Here is a 22036-nt window from a genome sequence, read left to right as displayed (position 1 = left end):
CATGTGGTGGAATAAAGGGAAGGGAAGGTACCGAGGTACAGCAAGGACGGTATCACCCAAAGGACACTGGAACACCCAGGTTTCCTGACCCCAATCTTTATGCTCAACCACCAAATAAGTAACAATAACATCTCAAATTTGGTATCACATAAAGTTCTCCAAGTGTGGTCCCAAGACCAGCAGCATCAGTACTACCTGGGAACATGCTAGATGTGTCAATTTTCAGGCTTTGCCTCAAACCCACTGAATAAGAAGCTCTGGAGGTGAGGCCCAGTAGTATGTTTTAACAAGCCCTTTGGATGAGCCTGACACATGCTAAAGGTGGAGAACCACTGGCCCAGTGGGCCGAAAGCTCAAATGATGAAGTTGGATACATTGAATTTAAATCCAGACTCAAAGATGAAAACGTCTGTGACTCAGAGTATTGGTCAAGTCCTGGATAACTGAGGGGATGATGTAGGTGGAAGAAAGCACTGGATGAGTTGGAAAATAGTTACAGTGGCAAGAAGTGGAGAGTGAAGACAGCATGGGGAAAGCACAGGAGAGGGTTTGAGGGCCTCAGTCACACAGTAGTTCTGTGCTCCTGAACCAATCCCAATGCCCCTTAGTGTAAGGACAGGAAATCGTCCAGAGGCTCACTGACAGCTCCGGGCTAGATACATTCAGAGGTTCCTGGTTTGAAAGTTCTGGAGTCTGAAAGTCGTTAGGGAGAGAGACATCAACCTCAGGAGGCTGCTGCTAGGAGGAAACAGTGAAGGCACCACTGAGTGGTCATCACCACCCCAAACTGATGAGAGCGCGCCAGGCTGTCAGGGGCAGGGGACAGAAGCCAACGATAGAGAAGCTAGTGCATGGGCAGTGGTGAGAAACAAAGCTGAAACGCTTGCTTCACCGTTAGTTTGAAAACAGAATCTACAGCCAAATTATTCTGACAAAAACGCACAGAACAACTCCAAAGGAGGAATATGTGTGTGAACAGATGCCAAGAGAAAAACTGACTTAAGACTTCCTACTGTGTCAAGAGCTTTGCTTGTTGACAGTAGAATTATCTTGAGTTTGTGGGGAAAAATTTCCAAGTCCACACTAAATTCTTCCTCAGAGATTCATACCCTGGGTTGCTGTGTTTTCTCAGGGAAATACTTTTGGGGAACATGCCAACAGGACGAGGGGGCTACGGTAATCTAGCAGGAGGGAGGTTTCCTCCACCTGCTAGTTCCCTGCCTGCCTGCACCCAACCACTGGACCATTTCTCCCTGTGACATACAGAGTCACGGAACCTTTCTGTCTGACCTCCAAGGCCCATTAATTTTGCCTTTACCACACGGTATATATCCAACCTCGGTGATCAAAAGCTTTTAGCACCTCACACACAGACTATTGCAACTGACTTTTTTAAAGACACGTTAGCTGTGAAAACATATGAAATATAAAGAACAGTATATACCTCAATTTATGTACCTATCATCAAGGATAAATACATGTTACCATGTTGTCATATTTGCTTTATGATTGCTACCTCTCCTTCTGTTTTTAAAGAACAAATGACAGATTTAGCTCAAGTCCCACACCATCCTTCTTTCTCTCCCTAAGGGTCGTCATTTTCCTGAAGGTAATTTCCACACATATTTTATCATGTTCCTACATCTCCTTATATCTATAACACAATATATTCTGTTTCTCACTGTATTTTTAAATTCAACAGATTCACCTTCTAAAATATCTTGTTTTCTCTGTAAAGTACTTTGCTGTTTTCATACATTAAAATTTGTGCCCATCTGGGACTCCCCTGGTGGCTCAGTGGTTAAGAATCCACCTGCCAATACAGGGGACACGGGTTCGAGCCCTGGTCCAGGAAGATACCCACGTGCCACGGAGCAACTAAGCCCGTGCGCTACAACTACTGAGCCTGCGCTCTACAGCCCGCGAACCACAACTACTGAGCCCCACCGCCTAGAGCCGGTGCTCTGCAACAAGAGAAGCCACTGCAATGAGAAGCCTACGCACCGCAACGAAGAGTAGCCCCTGCTTGCCGCAACTAGAGAAAGCCCACGTGTAGCAGAAAAGACTAAATGCAGCCAAAAAAACAACAACAACAACAAAATTAATTAAAAAATTTGTGCCCATCTGAGAGACAGGAAATGCTATCTCCTTATTGATTTTGCATTCCGGATTGCTTATGAGGCTGAATATTTTTCTCTGTCTTTAGAAGTCAGTTGAATTTCCTCTTCTCTCAAGTGCCTATCTGTTATCTTGATCTTTTTTGCTTAGAAGGTGTTATTTCCTTTTTCATATTTTCTGGACATTAATTTATTCTTGTTAGTATGCACTGCAAATATACAAGTTTCTTCTTTCATTCTGGGGCCTCACTCTTCATTTGGTAATGCCTTTTGCCTAGTATTTTAACTTGCATTAAGGCAAGTTCATCAACCTTTAGAACTCTTAACATCACCCTACATCAATAATGGAGTGTTTTAATTACTCTAGCTCTCTAAGAAATTGGGATAATTGTGTGAGTCCTCTATATATTTTCACACAAATACACATACACACACATATTTTAATTTTTCACAGTCCTACAGGTGAATACCATGGTTGTCTGGATCTAGGTGGTAATAAGCTGCCTTTATGTATTGATTTTTCTTCCAGAGACTTTCCTTTCTATTAATAGTTCTAATTAGTTTCTTCATAGATTGAGTGAATTATCTATGTAGATAAACCTATCACCTACAACTAATGACAGTTTCATTTTTCTAACCCTGAAATCATTTTTTTCTTTCCTTATTGTGTAATTTACTTATTATTTAATATCTGCCTCTCTGAACTAGAATATAAGTTCCATGAGGGCAGGAATGTTTGACTGTGTTTTACACTGCTGTACCCCTAATGTCTAGTGCCTACAGGTAGAAAGACATGTAATAAATTATTTATTGAACAATGAATTTTGCATTCCTGGAGAAACCAGTTACAAATTGCAGTTATGTATAAACACATGTCATGCTGGACTTTATTAATTTACAAATTTTAGGGAAGGCATCTATATTGAGTTTAAAAGTGTTACATGGTCTGTATACAATTTTGCTATCTTAATTCTGCTAGCTCCAAGTTAAGGTGACCAGTTTGGAGGTTTTCTTTTTTTTTTTTTCCTCTTTCTGTTCTCTGAAATAACCTGAGCCTACTTTTTGTTTTGTTGTTTTTCCATTGGTATATTTTAAACCGCTAAGACTATTTCTTTCAAGATCATAGATCCATCCAGATTTTCTAAGTATCCATTTTTGTCTAGATTTTAAATATTTTGGCTTCAAGTTTTCATTTCATTCTCTTATGATGTTTAAAATCCCTATCTGAAGTTCTGTCCCCATTACTAATAATGTTTATTTTTGCCTTTTTCTTCTTTTGTTTCACTTGATCAAACTTCCCAGAAATTTACATATTTTATTAATTTTTTCAAAGAAGCAGCGTTGGGTGTTGCTGATTCTATGATTTCTATTTCATTACTTTCTCTTGACTAAAACATTTTCTTTCTTCTATTTTGATCTTGTTTTACTTATCACTCCCTGAGGGAAGTATGTTAAATTATTCCACTAAAAGCATGTATCTGGAATTCTCCTTGTAATACTGCCTGTTTTTCCTTTCTATATTTTAAGGTAATGTTAGATGCATACAGGCTCACACCCTGGCGAATTAGCCTTCTATCTTCATAACAACCTTCTTTGTCTCTACTTATGCTTTGTTTGCCTTACAGTCTATTTTTTGTGACACGGCGTATAGCTTCTCTAGCTTTGATTTAACCAGTTTCTTGGTACACCATTTTATGCCTTTAAACTTTCCTGTGTCCTTAAACTTTAAGTATGTCTTATAGAAATACTATAGAGCTGAACTTTTAAAAAATTTCATCCAATGAGAACCTCTGTCTATTAACTGGTAAGTTTGATTTACTTATATTTGCTATGATGCCTAAGATATTTAGAAGTATTTCTCAGATCTTATTTTGTACATTCTATTTACTGTACTTTTTCTGGCTTTGTTTCTGTAAACCACCTTGTACAACTCCTACTGTATTGGCCAAGTTGTTGGTATCATTTCTCCATTACCACCCCGCTCCCCACGACACACACACACACACACACACACACACAATCTGGTTTGGAAGTTCTACGATCTATTTCTATTCTTTTAGGCTAGCAATATTTGCCCAACATTTTATTATGAAAAAAATCTCAAACTCACAAAAGTTTAAAAGAATTATAGAGTGAACATTCTATACCCATCACCTAGAGCTATCTAAAATTTTATCACATATACTTGATTTAAGGTCTAAAGTTTATCAGTGTATCTAATATTCTTTGATACAATAAGCCATAGAAGGCTTTGATCACTTCTTTTAAAAGTGAAGTATAGTCGATTTATTAAATTATGTAAATTTCAGGTATACGACAGAGTACACCTTAAAATTTTTAAGTTTACAATTTTTAAAGATTGTACTCCATTTACAGTTATTATTAAAGACTGGCTATGTTCCCTGTGCTGTACCATATATCCTTGTAGCTTATTTATTACACACATAGTATCAATAGTTTGTACCTCTTAATCCCCTACCCCATCTTGACTCTGATCACTTTGTAAAGTTTTCTACCAGGTTTTTAAAGGGCCTGAAGTTAGTCATTATTTTAATAGGTTTCATTGTTGTTGTTGTTTTAAGAGCTAATTCTTTAGATTTACCTTCTATTTTGCCAAATTCTTCTGTCAACATTGCTTCTTGCACTATATTATTGCCACATTTCTTGAAACAATTCACAGTAGTCCCCAAAGCCTGCAACTTTTGGAATCCTAAATAGATTCCAACCATCCTGCTTTCAAAGTATAGTTAAAGGTTAGACCTTGTTGAAATTACAGGCACGTGTTGGCTCTCCAAAATAACAATTCCACATGCTTATCGCCAAGTAGACTGTAGCCTCAAAAACAGCAAAGAATTAATCTACAATATCCCTTGTATCTTCCCTACACCTGGCACAACAGAGCACACATATGAAGTCCTCAGTGAGGTACCACATGGCATGCTTTCTGCAAGCATTTTCTGAACACAGGAGAGCATAAAGAATACATATGGTTACTAGATTGTGTTTGTTATACTTTATGCTCCCATCAAATGATAAAATCTCCCTCCCTGGGACTCTTTGGAGATGACCTGAAGAAAAGTGTCATGTATGTAAAGCACATCAGATAGGATTTGGGACAACTGGCTGTTTCCTGGCTTCCAGCTTCCCTGGTTCTGTTCTTTATTTCTGTCCCTATCTCTCTTGCACTTATTTTCCCCACCTACAGAGCAGATGGGGGACACTAAATAATCCTTAAATCCCTGAAAACTCTGAAAATCTTTTAGTCTCTGCTTTAAATTTTTCTAAATAAAGACCTTTACTAAGGTGGTACTGAGTATAGAAATCATTAAAGGGTCTAAAGAAAGGTGAAAAAAATTCTCATAAAAAGGTCCGTAGCAACTACCGTATGATCTAGCAATCCCAGTCCTCGGTGTATATCCAAAGAACTTGAAATCACTGTCTTGAAGAAATAACTGCACACCCATGTTCACTGCACCGTTATTCACAATAGCCAAGATATGGAAACAACTTAAATGTCCTTTGATGGATGAACAGATGAAGAAAATGTGTGGCAGATACATACAATGGAATATCATTTTGCTATAAGACAAAAGGAAACCCTGCCATTTGTGACAACACAGTTGAACCTGGAGGGCTATATGCTAAGTGACATAAGCCAGACAGAGAATGACCAATCTATATGGTCTCACTTACATGCAGAATTTTTTTTTTTAAGCCATTTTCACAGAAACAGAAAATAGAATGGTGGTTTCCAGGGTCAAGGTAGGGGAGAGGTGAAAAGGGTAATGTAGGTCAAAGAGTACGAATGTTTTAATTCTAAGAAGAATAAGAATCTAACATACAGCACGGGACTATAGTTAATAATATGGTATCGTGTACTTAAAGATTGCCAAGTAGTTAAGCATTCTGACCACACACACACACACACACACATTAACTATGTACGGTGACGGATGTGTTATTTTGATCTTACTAATCGTTCTATATGTATACATATATCAAATCATCAAGCAGTATACTTTAAAAATACATTAATTGTAGTTGTCAATTATTCCCAATTATTCGTCAATAAAGTTTTTTTTAAAAAGGTCCGTAGTATGCTGACTTTGAGCACAAGTGCTGAACAAGTTTTCAAAAAATTAAAAGAAATAGAGTCATTAAACATACTTCCATGTACCTCACCCTTAAGCTATGTGACTAAAATCTCTGCCTGGCTTTATCTTCAACCAGACTCTGTGGCAAAGTCCAACTTTTTTTTTTTTTTCCCCAAATGAATTGTTCAAAGCCAATAGTATATATGAAAGCTAGATGGGGAAAAACAAAGGCTGGCAGACACAGCCCAGCCACAGTCACCAGGGACAGCCCAGGGATATTATCGCTGAACAGTCTCAGACTATCCAACATACAATCAGGGAAATGTGACCTTGCTGTTTTAATTAAGAGGAGACGAATACCCTCAGGAAGTTCTACCTGTCGTGTACGTGCAATAATATACACAATTAAACATCTACATGAAATGAAAATCCCTCATTACCTAGACTAGATTTGGTCTAATTAAAGAGAAAATCAAATTCATATGGAAAAATAATTGCTACCAGGCACAATAAGCTTGTTTTAATCTGGAATCTGAGTGAGGATACACATACACTAGGGGCATGAGCTCCATACCATAATCTCAGAAACAAGAAAACTGAACAATTGCTTAACCTTGACGGCCTCACATTAAGAGAAGGAACATCTTTAATGGAGTGTAGGTGTGCAGCATTCGATAGCGCATAAATCGCAGGAGACATTGTAAGAGCAATACCAGTGCTCTCACGCTGTCTGTAATCCCTACACAAGCAGTCGGTGGTGTAACAGTATTCGCTGTGATGTAGTTGTCACAACCAGTGACATAGCAAAGAGACCAAAGAACCTTGCGATCACATTTTAAAGTACTTTCTTAATCTTGCTGCATATTGGGAGACCAGTGAAAGAGGCAACTTTGCCCTCCAAGTAGGAATCTGTTTGTAAATCCCAGTGTAAGGAGTCAGAAGCTACCTGCAGAAAAATTCTATGTCACTGTGAACAAGCCACATCTCCTCTCTCTGCTTCTTCTTCCACATCTGTAGCTTAAAATATACTGCTTTCTCAATTCACAGGGGGCCCTGGGAATTATCTGTCCAAAAGCTCTAAAGAAAAGGCATGAATGAAATGACCATGGTAGCCTCATTTTGGGCACCCAGTGAATGGCTACATGTGGATCACCTTCTCATCAGGGCCAGATAGGCTCACAGTTACAAAAGCCTGAAACTAAACATTGTATTTTAAAAATTCTGGTTCATAAATCTTCTCTTCATTTTCTCCTATTCTTCATCAGTCACTCAAAGAAACAAACAAAATATGTTTCCTCCCTCCAGGGCTTAATAATTCTTGGTGTTATCAATTTCCATGGCCATAATCCACAGGTTTATGACACAAAATGTATCTGAGGGACCAACTGGGAGGTTAGAATGTGGCAAGGTGAAACTAGTAAAAGCTTGTGTGCATGTGGTTTTCTGAAAGGCATCTGGGGTGTCAGGACAGACAAAGGCAAGCTTCCGTGACTCCTGCAGGAAGGAAGCCAGACCAACTGGGTAGAAGTGGCCCTGAGGAACACTTGGCCATATGACCTGTTTGGAGAACACAGAACAAAGTCAATGACAGGACCTGCTCAGAGCCAGTCTCAGTCTCAAGGTCACTGTACAGAATACTGTAGGACAAAGCACCACTTTAGAAAGGCTCCCCAGGATTCATTAACACAAGGGTAGAGGTTTTTTTTAGTAACAACTCAGTTTAGACCCAACAGCATGCAGCCCAGGCATTCTCTGCCACTAGGAGAGAAGTCAGATTTCCTTTTTACCTTAGGGCACATGCTGGTCCCAACTATTTTCCACCAAAGTGAAAGTGAGGTCAAGGGCCAAATAAGCATTTTATTCTCTCCTCTCAACACACCCAGACACAATACAACAGATGACCTACTCTATGCATCTCACGTCGGCATATTCTACAGAAAAGCTGATGCCCACCCACCCCAGCTGGCATTCCTGTCAGGTCCCCACTACAAGCTGCACTCTAGGTGAGAGCATGGTATTGACCAGGTTAAGACTTTCTGCAGTGATTTTTTTTTGGCTCAGCCAAATGTCTCATCTGATCTAAGAAACAGCAGAAGAGAGAAAAGAAAAGGGGGGAAAACAGATAAAGGAAAGAAATGTTATATAGACAAAATCCTTGGAAAGCCCAGACCAAACAGAGGGGAAAATGAACTCTGACGAACAGCAGCCTCCGTATGGCTGGGCTTGTCTGCTGGGCATTTCTAGGAAAACCAACCCTAAGGCCCACATTCGGAGGAGCCATGACGAATCCGGAGGGTTAGCTTTCTCTCGAATCCATAAGTATTGAGCCACAAAAATTACCCCCATCATTTTATAAAAGAGAACCAAAGACCAGATGGAAGAGTAGAGCCAGTATTAATGTACGCACCACACTTGCAGAGCAATGAAGATTTCATAAGGTTATAGTAAATAATGTGAAGCTCTCTCTTTTATACTCTGTTGTAATATTGGAGGCTTAAAAAGATATTAAACATGACAAAATTTGGTCCCATTCCCATAGGAATATCCCAAGGAGCAGGGGTTTCAGAAGATGGGGGAAGTGAGTTTCTCAAGTCCAGAAATACCCTGGACAACACCTTGGAGGGATGCCACAGACCCTCTGGTCCAGTGGAAACCACATCCTGCCCGAACACTGGAGCAAGTCATCTTCAGTCATCCCAGCCCTGAATTTCCAGGCCCCTTGCTTTCCCCGAGGCTCACAAATTTCATCATAGATTGAATTGAGTAAAAGCTAACAATCTCACAATTTACTGAAACCAGGCTGTACACACATTGCATAGCTAGCTCAAATATAAACAGTGAAGAGAAAAGAAGGCAAAAAAGAAAAACAAAAGGTCATTTACTCTAAGAATCCAGGCTTGTGTTTATGTTCCACATGAGGTCCAAACTGAATCTGGGCTTGAAATCCACCAAACTCACAAGCTTTCTCGAAGGAGACAGGGTGGGAGCCATTCAGGATATCATCCCGAGCCTGCAACACAAGAGGAAGCAAAAAGCATCAGGAGCTTGGAAGGAACAACACATTCTCTCCATTGCCATGTTCCTGCATCCCAGCGTACCCACTCTGTGGAACAAGGGGAAACATGCCAGCCAAGCCAGAGTGAGGCATTCAAGACACTGTGGGTGATCGTAGCACAGCAGAATTAAGGCAGGGACTTCCCTGATGGCGCAATGGTTAAGAATCCGTCTGCCAGTGCAGGGGACACAGGTTCAATCCCTGGTCCAAGAAGATCCCACATGCTGCAGAGTAACCGATCCTGCAAGCCACAACTACTGGAGCCCGCGTGCCTAGAGCCGGTGCTCCGCAACAAGAGAAGTCACCGCAATGAGTGGTCCATGCACCGCAACGAAGAGTAGCCCCCACTCGCCGCAACTACAGAAAGCCTGTGCACAGCAATGAAGACCCAACGCAGCCACAAATAAATAAATAAATTTATTTACTTAAACAAACAAAAAATGAATGAAGGCAAAGGGAAAACAAGTCCTTGCCCCAAATTGCCTATAGATGGAAGGCATCAGCAATGCCCAGTATATTAAAACTGAAGCTTGAGTGTAATCTAGGGAGGTCGAAGTGATCATGAAAAATACAGAGGCAAAGGGAAATCCTTGTATAATGACCAGATTCATACAGGGGGAAACAGAAATGCAATATATTTTTTATGACCCTAAATGATAAAGCTAACAAAAAAATCATCTAGAAGTAAAATCAACCCAATCCCCATCCCAAAATATATAGAGAGAACAGACAAGAACTCAATACTGCAGACATCTGGGGGAAATGATCAGCAAATGCACAGTCCTGGAATCAGGAACCCACTGCACCTGAAGCCCTGAAGTTCCCATTTCCTGACCCCTCACTGCTGTTGCTATTTATTCCTTTTCTTTGTCTTTCCTTTCTCCAGTTAAATGACTCCTAGAGCACTCTCAGATGGACACTCTAACCTATGGCCCTGAGCCTTAAACCAACAACCATTTTCTTATTGCCCTGATATCTCCCTCCCTTCTGGCCTCCCAGCCTATCTCCTCCCAGCCCTCCTTCCATCCACTAACTCAGGGGTCAGCAAACTTTTCCTGTAAAAGACCAGAGAGTGAATAATCTACACCTCTGGGTCATGTGGTGTCTGTCCCAACTACTGAACTCTGCTGTTGGAACATGACAGCTGCCATGGACAACACGGAGACAATTATGTGATACAGAAGGGGATTTACCAACGTGCAATACATAAATGAATGAGATGTGGTTTCAATAAAACTTTATTTATAAACACAGGTGACGCTGTGGCTGCATTTTGCTGACCCCCCCCCCATTATTTCTATAAGCTGATAGGCAGATAAATAAAAGGAGAGGAAAGGGAAAGGAAGAATGAAAGAAGTGAGAGTGAAAGAGAGACAGAGACAGAGACAGAGAGACAGAGAGACAGAGGGAGGAAGATGTTTTCCTTGAGCCAAAAGAAACCTTTGGGACTGTCTAGTGCAAAGCCCACATCTTACATACTGAGTAACTGCAACTCAGATAATTTGAATGACTCGCCTGAGTTTAAACAATTAGTTAATGGTAAAAACATAAAAGGTTACTGAGAGAGTAGTATCTTTCAGTTAATAAGAAGTACTGATTTTCTGACCAATAACCATCCTTGTACTCTAGATGCGAGGTACGAAAGCTGTAGTGCGTGTGAAGTGATGAGCCAGGTAAGTGTGTGAAGCCAAGCAGAGAGAGGCAGTAGTCGCCATGAGGACCCCACCTGGGAGGCAAACAAAGGCCCACCTCTGGATGGCCAGCTCACAGTGGACACCAACCTGTACCACAACCCAACCCGACTGGAAAGTGCGTGTCACAGACACGGCGAGAGCCGGAGCCCAGCTCCTGCCCACCACGAGCCACAGCCAGAGCTTCTGGAAAGCTCACCAACCTCAGCGTCTGAGTATTCAATACTGTACCTGAACATAGAGCAAGTTCAGCTGCACGGGGTCTCTCGAGTCCACATTCTGATCAGAGTAAAAGAACTTCCGTCTAAGCAGCAACGTTTCATTTTCATCTACTCCTTGTTCTCTGAACGTTCGGCTGTGATCCAGCCAATTTACTGCAACACAAGATGACATATGAAAGAACTGTGTCGATTCTTCCTCTTAGTTCAAGGGGATTAACCCAAACAGCAGTGTGATGCAGACGTGGATTTCTAGGATGCTGATATCCAGTTATAGTTACTTCTTAGATTAGATCTGAGCTTTTTAACTTTGCAAAGTAACTGCACATGTACCACATGACACATGAAAAAGCAAATGAGGGAGAAATCCGCAGCGATTCCTCACTTAGTAAAGCCCCAGAATGAATCCATGTGCCTTCCTTGGGGTGGTGGGATAAGGAAAACAGTGCTTTATGCCAAGACAGTCAAGTTTGCATTTCCTTTTAAGTCAAGGCTGGTCTTTAGTCTGATCAGGTGAAATAATTTATAAACTCTAAGCATAATGAGTTACTACCTCTGATCTTAAGTAGAAAAGAGGAGGAAAATGAAAGTAATTGGGGCAAGGAGAGGACAGGCCACTAAGGGGTCGGGGAGGGTAGAACCTTGCCCATGGCACACCTGGCATCTCACTCATTTAGAAAACACTTCCCTGATACCTAGGTGCAAAGGGATGGATCACTCCTCTGCACTTCCCACAGCTCTCATTCCTACGCTCCTCCCCGGGCCTAACACACACATTGTGAGCAAGTATTTATTAGAAGGCTCAACTTTGGCACAGGGAATGTGTTGGATGGACTTCATCTCCCACAGTACCTGGAAGAGCAACATGCACAGTATAAAAATCCTCAGGATTTGTCTACTAAGGTCTCATTTGGAAAGAAGTATGCGACTGTAAATCAAATGAGGCGAGAGAGAAAGAGAGAATGGAGAAAGGGTCAGAGGAAATGAAAACCCCACGGAAGATCAATAAACCTAATGCCAAGGATGACATCTTCCCAATGCAGCACTGAGAGAAAGAACAGTGAAGGGAAGAGGCTGGGACGGTCTGAGTGAAATGTGCATGAAGTAAGATCCTTGGGGGTGGGGTGGTGTCAGGCGGTCAGGTGCACAAAGCACAGGTCTGGGGGACACATGGGGTATATATACTGGCTTTTCTGTATATTATTAGCTCTGTAGCCGTAGAAAAGGACCTTCCTACGATAGAATTATATTACTGTTTCATAACCCCTAAGGAAATAATGGATCTAAGTAATGATCATCAATGGCTGTTAACACCACAAAAAAGGAAACAACCAAATTCAACTTCCTAATGGAAGTACACAACACCACATAGGAGTCTTTATTTTTAAACACACATACATACATACACATACACACACACACACACACACATCTGATCAAGCCTCCAGATCTCAGGAATTAAAAGGGACAGATGAACATGTTACATGACACCACAGGTCATCTAACAAAATCCAGGATGTAGAAACTTCTATACAAGTAACAATCTGATTTCTTCCCCTCAAAAATTATAAGGCAAAAATAAAACAGATGGAGGGAAACTCTTGAGACTAAAAGAGTTAAACAACCTATCATCCAATCTTATTTGGACCTTCATTTAAACAAACTGTTACAAAAAAATTCTTTAGACAGCAATGGAGAAGATGGGAACACAATGTGTATATTTCACCTTAAGAGATTACTTTTGAGATATGAAATGGTATTATCATCCCTTTTTTTTTTTTCCCTTAAGGGTCTATATCTTTTAGTGACACAGGCCAACATGTTTGTAGATGAAATAAAACAAAGGCACAACCACACACTCCTGTCCTGGGTCATACAGACGATGGGAGAGGAGTGAGGCTTGGCTGACCATGTGCCCGCATTACACCTCCTCTTCAGACACTCACGGTCATCATCCGTGTGAAGCTTGGCCTTCAACTTCTCCATCTTCCTCTCGTCTCGTAACAGCGTCCTGTCTTTTTTTAATGTACCCGTTCCTTCTTCTTTCTTTTCTTCAATTGTTTCTTGGATTAAAGAGTATTCTTCATAGTTTGTAATTCCTAAAATTATCAATTAGGTTATTATAATGGTCAGTGATTACATTGCTATCAACTCCTTTCATCCTGGGGCCTATAATACTCCAAGGAGTCCCTGGGGGCAAAAGATAGGAAAGAAGCCTTGCCAAGATGAAGGTCAGGGTCACCCAGGGAGCACACATCAAGGAACTGGCCACAAAGGAGGATCTTTGGCTAGTTAAGTCACACTCAAATGTCACATTCAAGTCTCCTGACTAAGTTTTGAGTAATAAGAACAAAGTAGAGATCATACAGAGGAAGGCAAGACAATGTCAAGCAAGCAGTGTCTGAAGGAGCTGGGCTTCCTTTACATGATGAGGAAACTAAGACAGGCAAGGCCACTTTCTGAAGGTATTCAAGAGGCTTCACATAGAAAGGAGAGACAGACTTGTTCTGAGGAGACTAACAGAAGCTAGGAGGAAAAAAGATGCCTAAGAATTGTACAGGCTGTCCCCACGAGTCTTCAGGAGAGATCCTGGGTATCAGTGATGCTGACACAGAATCACAGCCGTGGGCAGGAGACTGAATTATATGGTTTTGAAACATTACTTTCAATTGAAAACTCCTATTGTTTTTGAAATAAAAGCTCTCACTTGTGACTCAGTGAGAAGTTCAAGTGTTGACAACACCAGTGAGTGGGTTTGCAAATCAGGAAAATGAACACACTCTCTTGGGACTGGGCCAAAGTCAATGTGTTACAATATATTCAAAATTGCCTAGATACCCAAAGGGGGTGGAAAAAAAGAAGAGGCATATTATTAAAAACAAAACAAAATCCAGAAGCTCTGCATGTGTACCCTTACCTATCCTGCTGCAAATAGTAACCAGGAGCTCCCCAACAGTCTTGGAATCATCCACCATCACTGTTTTCACAGATCCATCCAGCATCCGAATTTTCTGAGGTCTCTGTTTTTTTTTATATTCCAAAATATCCTACAGCAAAATCATACAAACATCTCACACTGCGTGGGAAATGAGGTAATAAACTTGGACACTTTTCTTTAAAAAATGACTTTTCCCGAGCACCCTCTGATTTCCTCCTTCTAAGTTTTCATGAGATTTTGGCCACTAATACAGAATCTCCAGTGTGATAAACTGCTTTCATAAAGTTTTCTTTAAACTCTGATAGTAAAATTGCACCTCAAAAAGTCCTACTTATAGTTCAGAGTTACTGAAAACTAACCTCTGTAAAGTGAAAGTAGCATATGTCCTCCTGAAAGGCTGAGAACGGTCTGCTGTAATGAGAATTAGCAGAGGAAAATTCCTACTTGTTTTTTAAAAAGTTTGTAGTGTGTTTCTTCAATGACCTCTTACATAGTTATAAGCAATTTTTAATATATATGTCATGAAGGACATAAGTAATACCCCCATAATTCTTCACAGTAGTGGTGTATCACAGTAAAAGTGGTTTTCTGCCAATAATGGCAAGACCAAACAGGCGTAATAAGTTTGAGAGTTATGTCTAAATAAGAGACTCTCCTTTTACTACACTTCTTAAAAAGAGAACTATGGGAGGGAAAATTAATGGCAACTCATACTTTGCTCCTGCTTATGGAGTACTCACCAATCCGATGTGTCTATTCCGTAAACCAAAACCCGATATATTTCAGGGGTTAAGCTAATATTGTGTTAGTTTCAGGTGTACAGCAAAGTGATTCAGTGTTTTTATATATATATATATATATATATATATATATATATATTAGATTATTTTCCATTATAGGCTGTTACAAGATACTGAATATAGTTCCCTGTTAACACTTTTTTATTCATTATTTTTTTCCTACTTCCATAACACAATTTTTTATTGTTACTGTTATTAAACTCATATCTAATGTGAACTTTTTATAAAAGCAAAACACTGATTAATATTTAATTTCTGGCTACCTTTAGGATTATATTTTTGTTCTCTCTCTATGCTTACTTTCTATCACCAGTCACCAGGATACTTCCTACATACTTACAGGAAGATGCTATGTTTCTAACTACCAAGTCCAACAATGGTATGTAGAAACAGCTTAAAATCATTACCTCATGCTGCTTTAATTACTTTGTGGAGTTTCAAGAATTTGGACTTCTGATATTTTCTATCACTAACCTGGACGGCCTTTACGAAGTATATTACATCAAAACTATTAATAAAGTGCCCTTGTGTGCTTCCCTGGTGGTGCAGTGGTTGAGAGTCCGCCTGCCGATGCAGGGGACACGGGTTCGTGCCCCGGTCCGGGAAGATCCCACATGCCGCGAAGCGGCTGGGCCCGTGAGCCATGGCCACTGAGCCTGCGCGTCCGGAGCCTGTGCTCCGCAACGGGAGAGGCCGCAACACTGAGAGGCCCACGTACCGCAAAAAAAAAAAAAAAGAATAAAGTGCCCTTGAATCAAAATAGTTGTTGAATCTCTCTTTTTCTTTGAAGCATAATCATGTTAGCTTCTATGGAAGGCCTAGGGACAAAGTGATGAAAAAAATAAAAAAAAGATCAACAGCATACCCCATTTCGCAACATGTAGTAATCCAGTGTTCTGCCTGCTTCCAGCCAAATTCCTTTCCTGGGGTCTTCATCTGAGAGAAACAGCCCATAGTCAGAAGCTGGAGGGAAAACAGAAAGAAAAATAAAAAACAAAGTGATGATGACGCCATCACTGACTTCCAGGCTCTTGAGTCTGCTGACTTGGCAAGGGGTTCTCCTTCACTAGAGAAATACTTCATTCTGACAACATGGGCAGCCGCTGGGACTAAAGCAGATGGGGAGGAATGAGAGCTGAGCTGCAAAACCAACACCCACATACAGGGGTCATGTTTCTTAAAACAAGTGGGCAGCAGTCGTGTCTAAAATTTAGGGAAATGCCGAGAACAAAGCGGTCCAAATTTCCTTCTAACTGAATTGGGCTTTGTTCCCTATCACATGCTGTAAAAGCCAGGCCAAGAACCCAGGAAGAATGGTAAGACAGCTGTGGAGAAACTATGCACATAATCACTCAAGCCAAGGCCGCTTAAGCAAAGAGGGGCCGATGGAGCCTTGACACTTGGAATAATCCCTCCATCACCCCCACACAGCACTACAAAATAAAAGGAAGAGTTCCGTGTGAGACGAAGTCGCTGCTCCCCATGCCACCAAATTATGAGTACAGTTGGAGAGTTAAACCCTGTGTTCTTCACAGAAATCCTTTAATCCGACCCAGGAAGTATAAGCGGGTGGAGGAAGGAGGAAAGCAGTATCGTTTCCTGTCTCAAGACTTCTTTCTTCCTAAATGTGATTCAAGGAAACCTCAGAGACCCAGATGAGGGCCAGAGCTCCTGTTGTTTCTTAGAAAAACAATTTCAAGATCTATAAAGGTTTGTATCTTCACCAGAGTTTTACAGCAATCCAACCCAAACAAAGTTTTAAAAATCTGGGAATAAACAGTAACAGAAAAGTAAAAACACCAGATATGACTGGACAACCAGATCTTGAGTAAGGTTGGGAATGTGGGCAAACTTTATTCTGATTTTTGGGTAATCTAGAAATAACAGTGTTTTGAATAATATAGATATTGCTTTTGGACCAAAAGATTCGTGCTTTTGTGAGTAACAGATCTTTTCAAGAAGACCCAGGCCTAACAATGCTATCTTTGAACGTTTGATTTTTATGATTCCAATTTTTTAAGGAAAGTTTTATTCCATTTTCACACTAAAGGCTTATTAATTTAGGAGTAACCCCAATTTCTCAAGCATTAAATACTAAATAAAAGAAGGAAATGCAGAGAGAAGACAAAGGGAAACGGAAAATAAAATTGTATGAATGACTCTTGTTTAAACTCAGATTAACAGTGGTCAGTGGTTCAACCAAACATTAAACACAACACGTATCAGAAATATTTTTTTTAAGGTTTAAGACAAAGATGATAAAGCCCCTGCAAAGTACTTGAAATATAAGGCTTGCCCTGGGTCCTGATGGCTGTTCCAGTCTTCTTCAGGCTGCTAGCAGTGGAAAGTTTTCAGGCATGCGAAACAGCGCTCAGGATATACAAAAGCGGTAACTGTCAGAGCAGCTTCATCTGTACTCTATGGGGCTTTATAACAAAAAGTGACTTGTAAGCAGAGCGCAATGCTGATGTATGGAAGGGTCATGACAATGAGGATGGCTCGCTGGCAGCTGTGATCATTGTCGTTACAAGTCTCACACAGGAGGCAAGTAATGTCCAGGATAAGAAGACATTTCATTTGAAACATACACACCTGTGTACCACTCAGAGCCTCCGTTTCCTTAACTATTAAGGGAAAAACATACAAACACATTTCAAGCAGCCAGTAAATAACGAATGGCCTACCTTGGCCAGTTTGTGCCTCGGGTACCCGTTCCCGAATGACTCGACATGCGTCGTACACCGCCGTCGATGGTTCAAACTGCATGGTCTTCACCACGTTGCAGTGGCGGACACAGATCTTTAAGGACAGGGCCACCATTTTTCCAGATGACTTGAGGACTCTCACTTAGAATGTCTGGGGAACACAAACGAACAAACCGTGATGTTCGTGATAACTGTCCAGTAGAAAAAAAACGTTAGAGTCTGAATCAGCTTTAAAAATCGAAAGAAGATAAAATGGCAATTAAAGAGAAGGCTCCGGATAAAAACACAAGTTAAAAAATAACTTTTGAAAATTTGAGAATAGGACATCAGCAGTCGTGGAGTTACCATTATCATAGGGTGGCAAGGAGAGCCCCTTGGAAGGAGGGAACCACAGGAGTTCACCAAGGCTCCTTCCTCAAGGCTGCTCCCTACTTGGGGTTTCCCCAGGGAGAGTGGCATTTCCCAGGTGAGTGTCCTCCAGGTGAGAGGCCGAGTGTCCTGGGCACCCACTGCTGTCTCCTGACGATGGCTGTCAGCACCCTCAGTTGCGGGGCTCCCTCCCCAGCAGCTCCTGGGCACAGGGAAGAGGCACCTCTGCCCTCTGGGGTGCTTCTCACAGCCAAACTCCACCACATCTTGTACCAGAAGACCTGGCTTGGAGGCCCAGCCCCATCGCCAGGAGACAGCCAACTGGCCACTCTGCTTCCGTTTCCTTGCAATCAAGGAGCCATACGCTGCTATCTGCCCTTCATAATTCACAGAAGAACTGAATCCTGAGGGGACCTCAGTGCCAGGCCAAGGCACAGCCATCACTAATGAGGCCAGAGCGGCTTATCTTAAACACCCGGTGTGCCAGGCAGCTTCAGACTCCTCAGGGGTCTCAAAGTGAAGAAAATGCCAATTTAGTTGTTCTTTCATTCAGACAAACGCCTGGGATATTTTGCTTCTTATCCAGTTCAATGGCTTTAAAAATAGATAGGTGCTTAGGCTGGGTTTGAATTATTTTGTAAAAGGCTTCTTTTTACATTTTAAGTCCAGTCATTTAATGCATTTTCTGAGTTGGTGGCTTCTGGGTGATTTCAACTACCTGCTCCATTCCTTGGCCAGAAACTTACCCCCCAACTCAGGCCAGCCTCTATATCAATGCACGCCTTGGACACAAGAGGGAGGCATCTTCCCTGCACCTGAGAAGCCAACACAGACCTACCCAGCTCACTGTCATCCTGGAAACCAAAATAAGGCACTTCACAGTGAGTAGCTTACTAGAATCCTAGAGCTGCATGGATAACAAATCCCCAGGAGTTTCAATCTCACACTCCTTTCTCGTCTTTTATTAGAGAATCTACACGTAGTAAACCAGGACCACAGCTCCCTCTGGGAATGCAAGTGCTAAGAAGCAATCAGGTGGCCACAGGCAGAGAAGGCAGCAGGCTGACCAGGGGTGGGAGCCTCTAAGGCGTTGCTTCTCAGCAAGCCTCACTAACCACTGGCTTCCTAACATCCAGCGACTACAGTCACTTGGATACAGAGGACAGTTTTCAACAGATGCTCTGGTATCCATGGGCAAGGTGTGTACACACTCTCATGCAGCAACCATTTACGCTGTCCAACTGTAAAGTCATTCTGACCTCTGCTTAGCTTCCACATAAATCTGGCCCATGAAAACATGAAAATATTTCTTATTTGAGAAATGTCAAGATACACTTCTCCACAAACAATAGCAGTATTCACTGACAATCTGCCCTAAACAGAATTAATTTACTACAGCCTGGGCAGTGACTAGATTGAGTTGTTCAAAATATCTGATGATTTTCCATCTACAAGATTGAGGTCTTGTAAAGCCACATACGTAGGCATCCCTCGGGGATGTCGTGGGTTTGGTTCCAGACCACCACGATAAAGTGCATATCGAAATGGAGTGAGTCGCACGAATTTTTGGGTTTCCCGGTGCATATAAAAGTCATGTTTACACCATACTATGGTCTATTAAGTGTGCAATACCATGATGTCTAAAAAATACCAAATACATATACACTATCAGAATATACTTTATTGCTAAAAAATGCTAACCATCCTCTGAGCGATCAGCAAGGCGTAACGGTTTTGCTGGTGGAGGGCCATGCTGACTGACCAGGGTAGTAGTGGTTAAAAATGGGGGTGGCTGTGGCCATTACTTAAGACAGCAACGTCTTGTGCCGTATTGATCGACTCTTCCTTTCACAAAGGATTTCTCTATAGCATTTTTGATTTCCTTCCAGAACTTTTCCTCTGCATTCACAACTTGACTGTTGGGGGCATGAGGTCTAGCTTTCAGCCTGTCTTGGCTTCCTCACTAACTAAATCATTTCTAGCTTTGACTTAAAGTGAGAAACGTGTGACTCTTCCACTTACTTGACCACTTAAGAGGACACCGTTGGTTTATTAATTGGCTTAATTTCAATACTGTTGTTTCTCAGGGAATAGAGAGGCCTGAGGAGAGGGAGAGAGATGTGGGAACGGCTGGTCAGTGCAGAAGTCAGAACACATATTTGTCAGTTAAGTTTCCTGTCTCATGTACAGGTGTGGTTCAGGGCTCCCCAAAACAATTACAATAGTAACATCACAAATATAATAATGAAGAAGTTTCAAATATTGCAAGGGCTACCAAAACGGGTCACAGAGACATGAAGTGAGCAAATGCTGTTGGAAAGATGGCGATACTGATAGACTCGTCTGAGTCAGGGTTGCCACAAACCTTCAATTTGTTAAAAAACAAAAAACAAAAAAACACAGTCGCTGCAAAGCACAGTAAAGCAAAGTGCAATGAAACAAGGTATGCCTGTAAAATGCTCTACCCAACTCTTTTTAATAGGCATATTTAACCAACCAACTCTCCAATTTGAAGAAATCAAACTGTACGGTATCACTTATACGTAGAATCTAAAAAATAATACAAATGAATGTATATGCAAAACAGAATCAGACTCACATATAAAGAAAACAAACTTGTGATTACCAAAGGGGGAGGGACAAATTAGGGGTATGAGACTAACAGATACAAACTATTATGTACAAAATAAACAACCAACAACGATATACTGTGTAGCACGGGGAATTACAGCCATTATCTTATAACCTATAACCTACAGCCATAACCTACAATGGAGTATCACCTGCAAAAATACTGAATCACTATGCTGTATAGCTAAAACTAAAATATCGTAAATCAACTATACTTCAATAAAAATACAAATATAAACTCTAGGGATAAACTGACAAATTTGCTGGGGTGTAAATCACTCCATGGGTTAGTTTTTCCCCTGCAGCTGGTGACAACTGTGGGGTTTCCTGAAATGGTGAGATCCATGAGCATAGCTGGTGATAACAGTCGGTGGGAAACTCGATGACATCATGGGTGCTGTTTACACAACACAGCAGAGAGAGTGAAATGGTTAGTATCTTCCATCCCCTGAGAATAGGAAGTAGTCCAGTATAAGTATCCCTGCATGAAAGCGTCCCTTCCCAGGCTAGTAACTGGACTTTCTGAAGAGCAAATGAATGGTCCCTGTAGCCAACCAGAGAAAGACTCAATCGCCGGGAAAGGCAGAGCCACGACACGGGGCCGAGAGCAGAAATGCGCAGCAGGACAGACCACACGGGGGAGCTCAGACGGAAGTAGAAGACACAGAGGGGAGCGAGGAGACACGGGCAAATTGAGGAACGGGGGGCTGCAGGACAGAGGGTGCAGAATCAATGAGCAACACGGGAAAGAAGCCCAGAACATGGGGAAGCGGAAGACAAGAAGAGAAGCAGGAAAGTATGACAGGGAAGGAACATGTCTATCCAAAACAACTGGAAAAATGAAGAAGCCATTGACTGAGGGGGAGGAAGCTGCTGGAGGCACAGGTCTGGGGTGAAAAGTTGCTAAGGAATTCCTCTGGGATGTGTTCAGCGAGAGGTGGAGCAGAGTCAAACACAAAACTGGAGATACGCTGCGGGGTGTGGGAGTGTCGCCATGTTCAAGTCTTTGGGGCTAGAAAGATCATCTAGGGAGTGAGCACGAGAGGGAAGAGACCTGAGGTCTGGGTCCTGGAACAATGTTCTAGAATCAGGACAAGAAGGAACCCGCAAAGAGACCTAGTGGTAGGGGAGGGAGGAACATGGAGAGAGGGTGGGACCAGAGGGAAAGTGCCTCAAGCAGGAGGGAGAGATCACGTGTGTCAAATGCTAATCACAGTTCAGGAAGAGGGGTGCTGAGACAGGACAGCGGAATCTGGCTGCTTGGAGGTCTCTGGCAGCTGGGAAAAGAGCAGGGGTAAGGCCAGAGCAGCAGGTCTACGAGACAAGTGAGGAGGGGGGCTGGCCCAACAAGTACAGAGGCCTGATGGAAGGGGGTCGGAACAGGCGGTAGCTCTGATTTACGCTTTGAAGGCTTTTTA

The 22036-nt window shown here is 41.7% G+C and overlaps 1 protein-coding gene across 3 annotated transcripts in view; it reads right to left on the bottom strand.

Annotated features, from left to right (window-relative positions):
• Nucleotides 1–22036, bottom strand: part of TLN2 (talin 2) — a 450475-nt gene that overhangs the window by 181935 nt on the left and 246504 nt on the right. For all 3 annotated transcript variants that reach the window (XM_082647306.1, XM_082647308.1, XM_082647307.1), the window contains 6 exons: nt 17598–17769; nt 15779–15876; nt 14093–14222; nt 13122–13274; nt 11189–11331; nt 9094–9221 (listed from right to left, as the gene is read on the bottom strand). In XM_082647306.1, coding sequence (XP_082503432.1) covers nt 9094–9221; nt 11189–11331; nt 13122–13274; nt 14093–14222; nt 15779–15876; nt 17598–17733 — 788 coding nt within the window. In that variant the 5' untranslated portion in view covers nt 17734–17769. The remainder of the gene's footprint in view (nt 1–9093; nt 9222–11188; nt 11332–13121; nt 13275–14092; nt 14223–15778; nt 15877–17597; nt 17770–22036) is intronic.

This window comes from Grampus griseus (assembly GCF_964374135.1).
Source record: "Grampus griseus genome assembly, chromosome: 2".
NCBI classification, from domain to species: Eukaryota; Metazoa; Chordata; class Mammalia; order Artiodactyla; family Delphinidae; genus Grampus; species Grampus griseus.
This window is presented reverse-complemented; position numbering and strand designations above follow the sequence as displayed.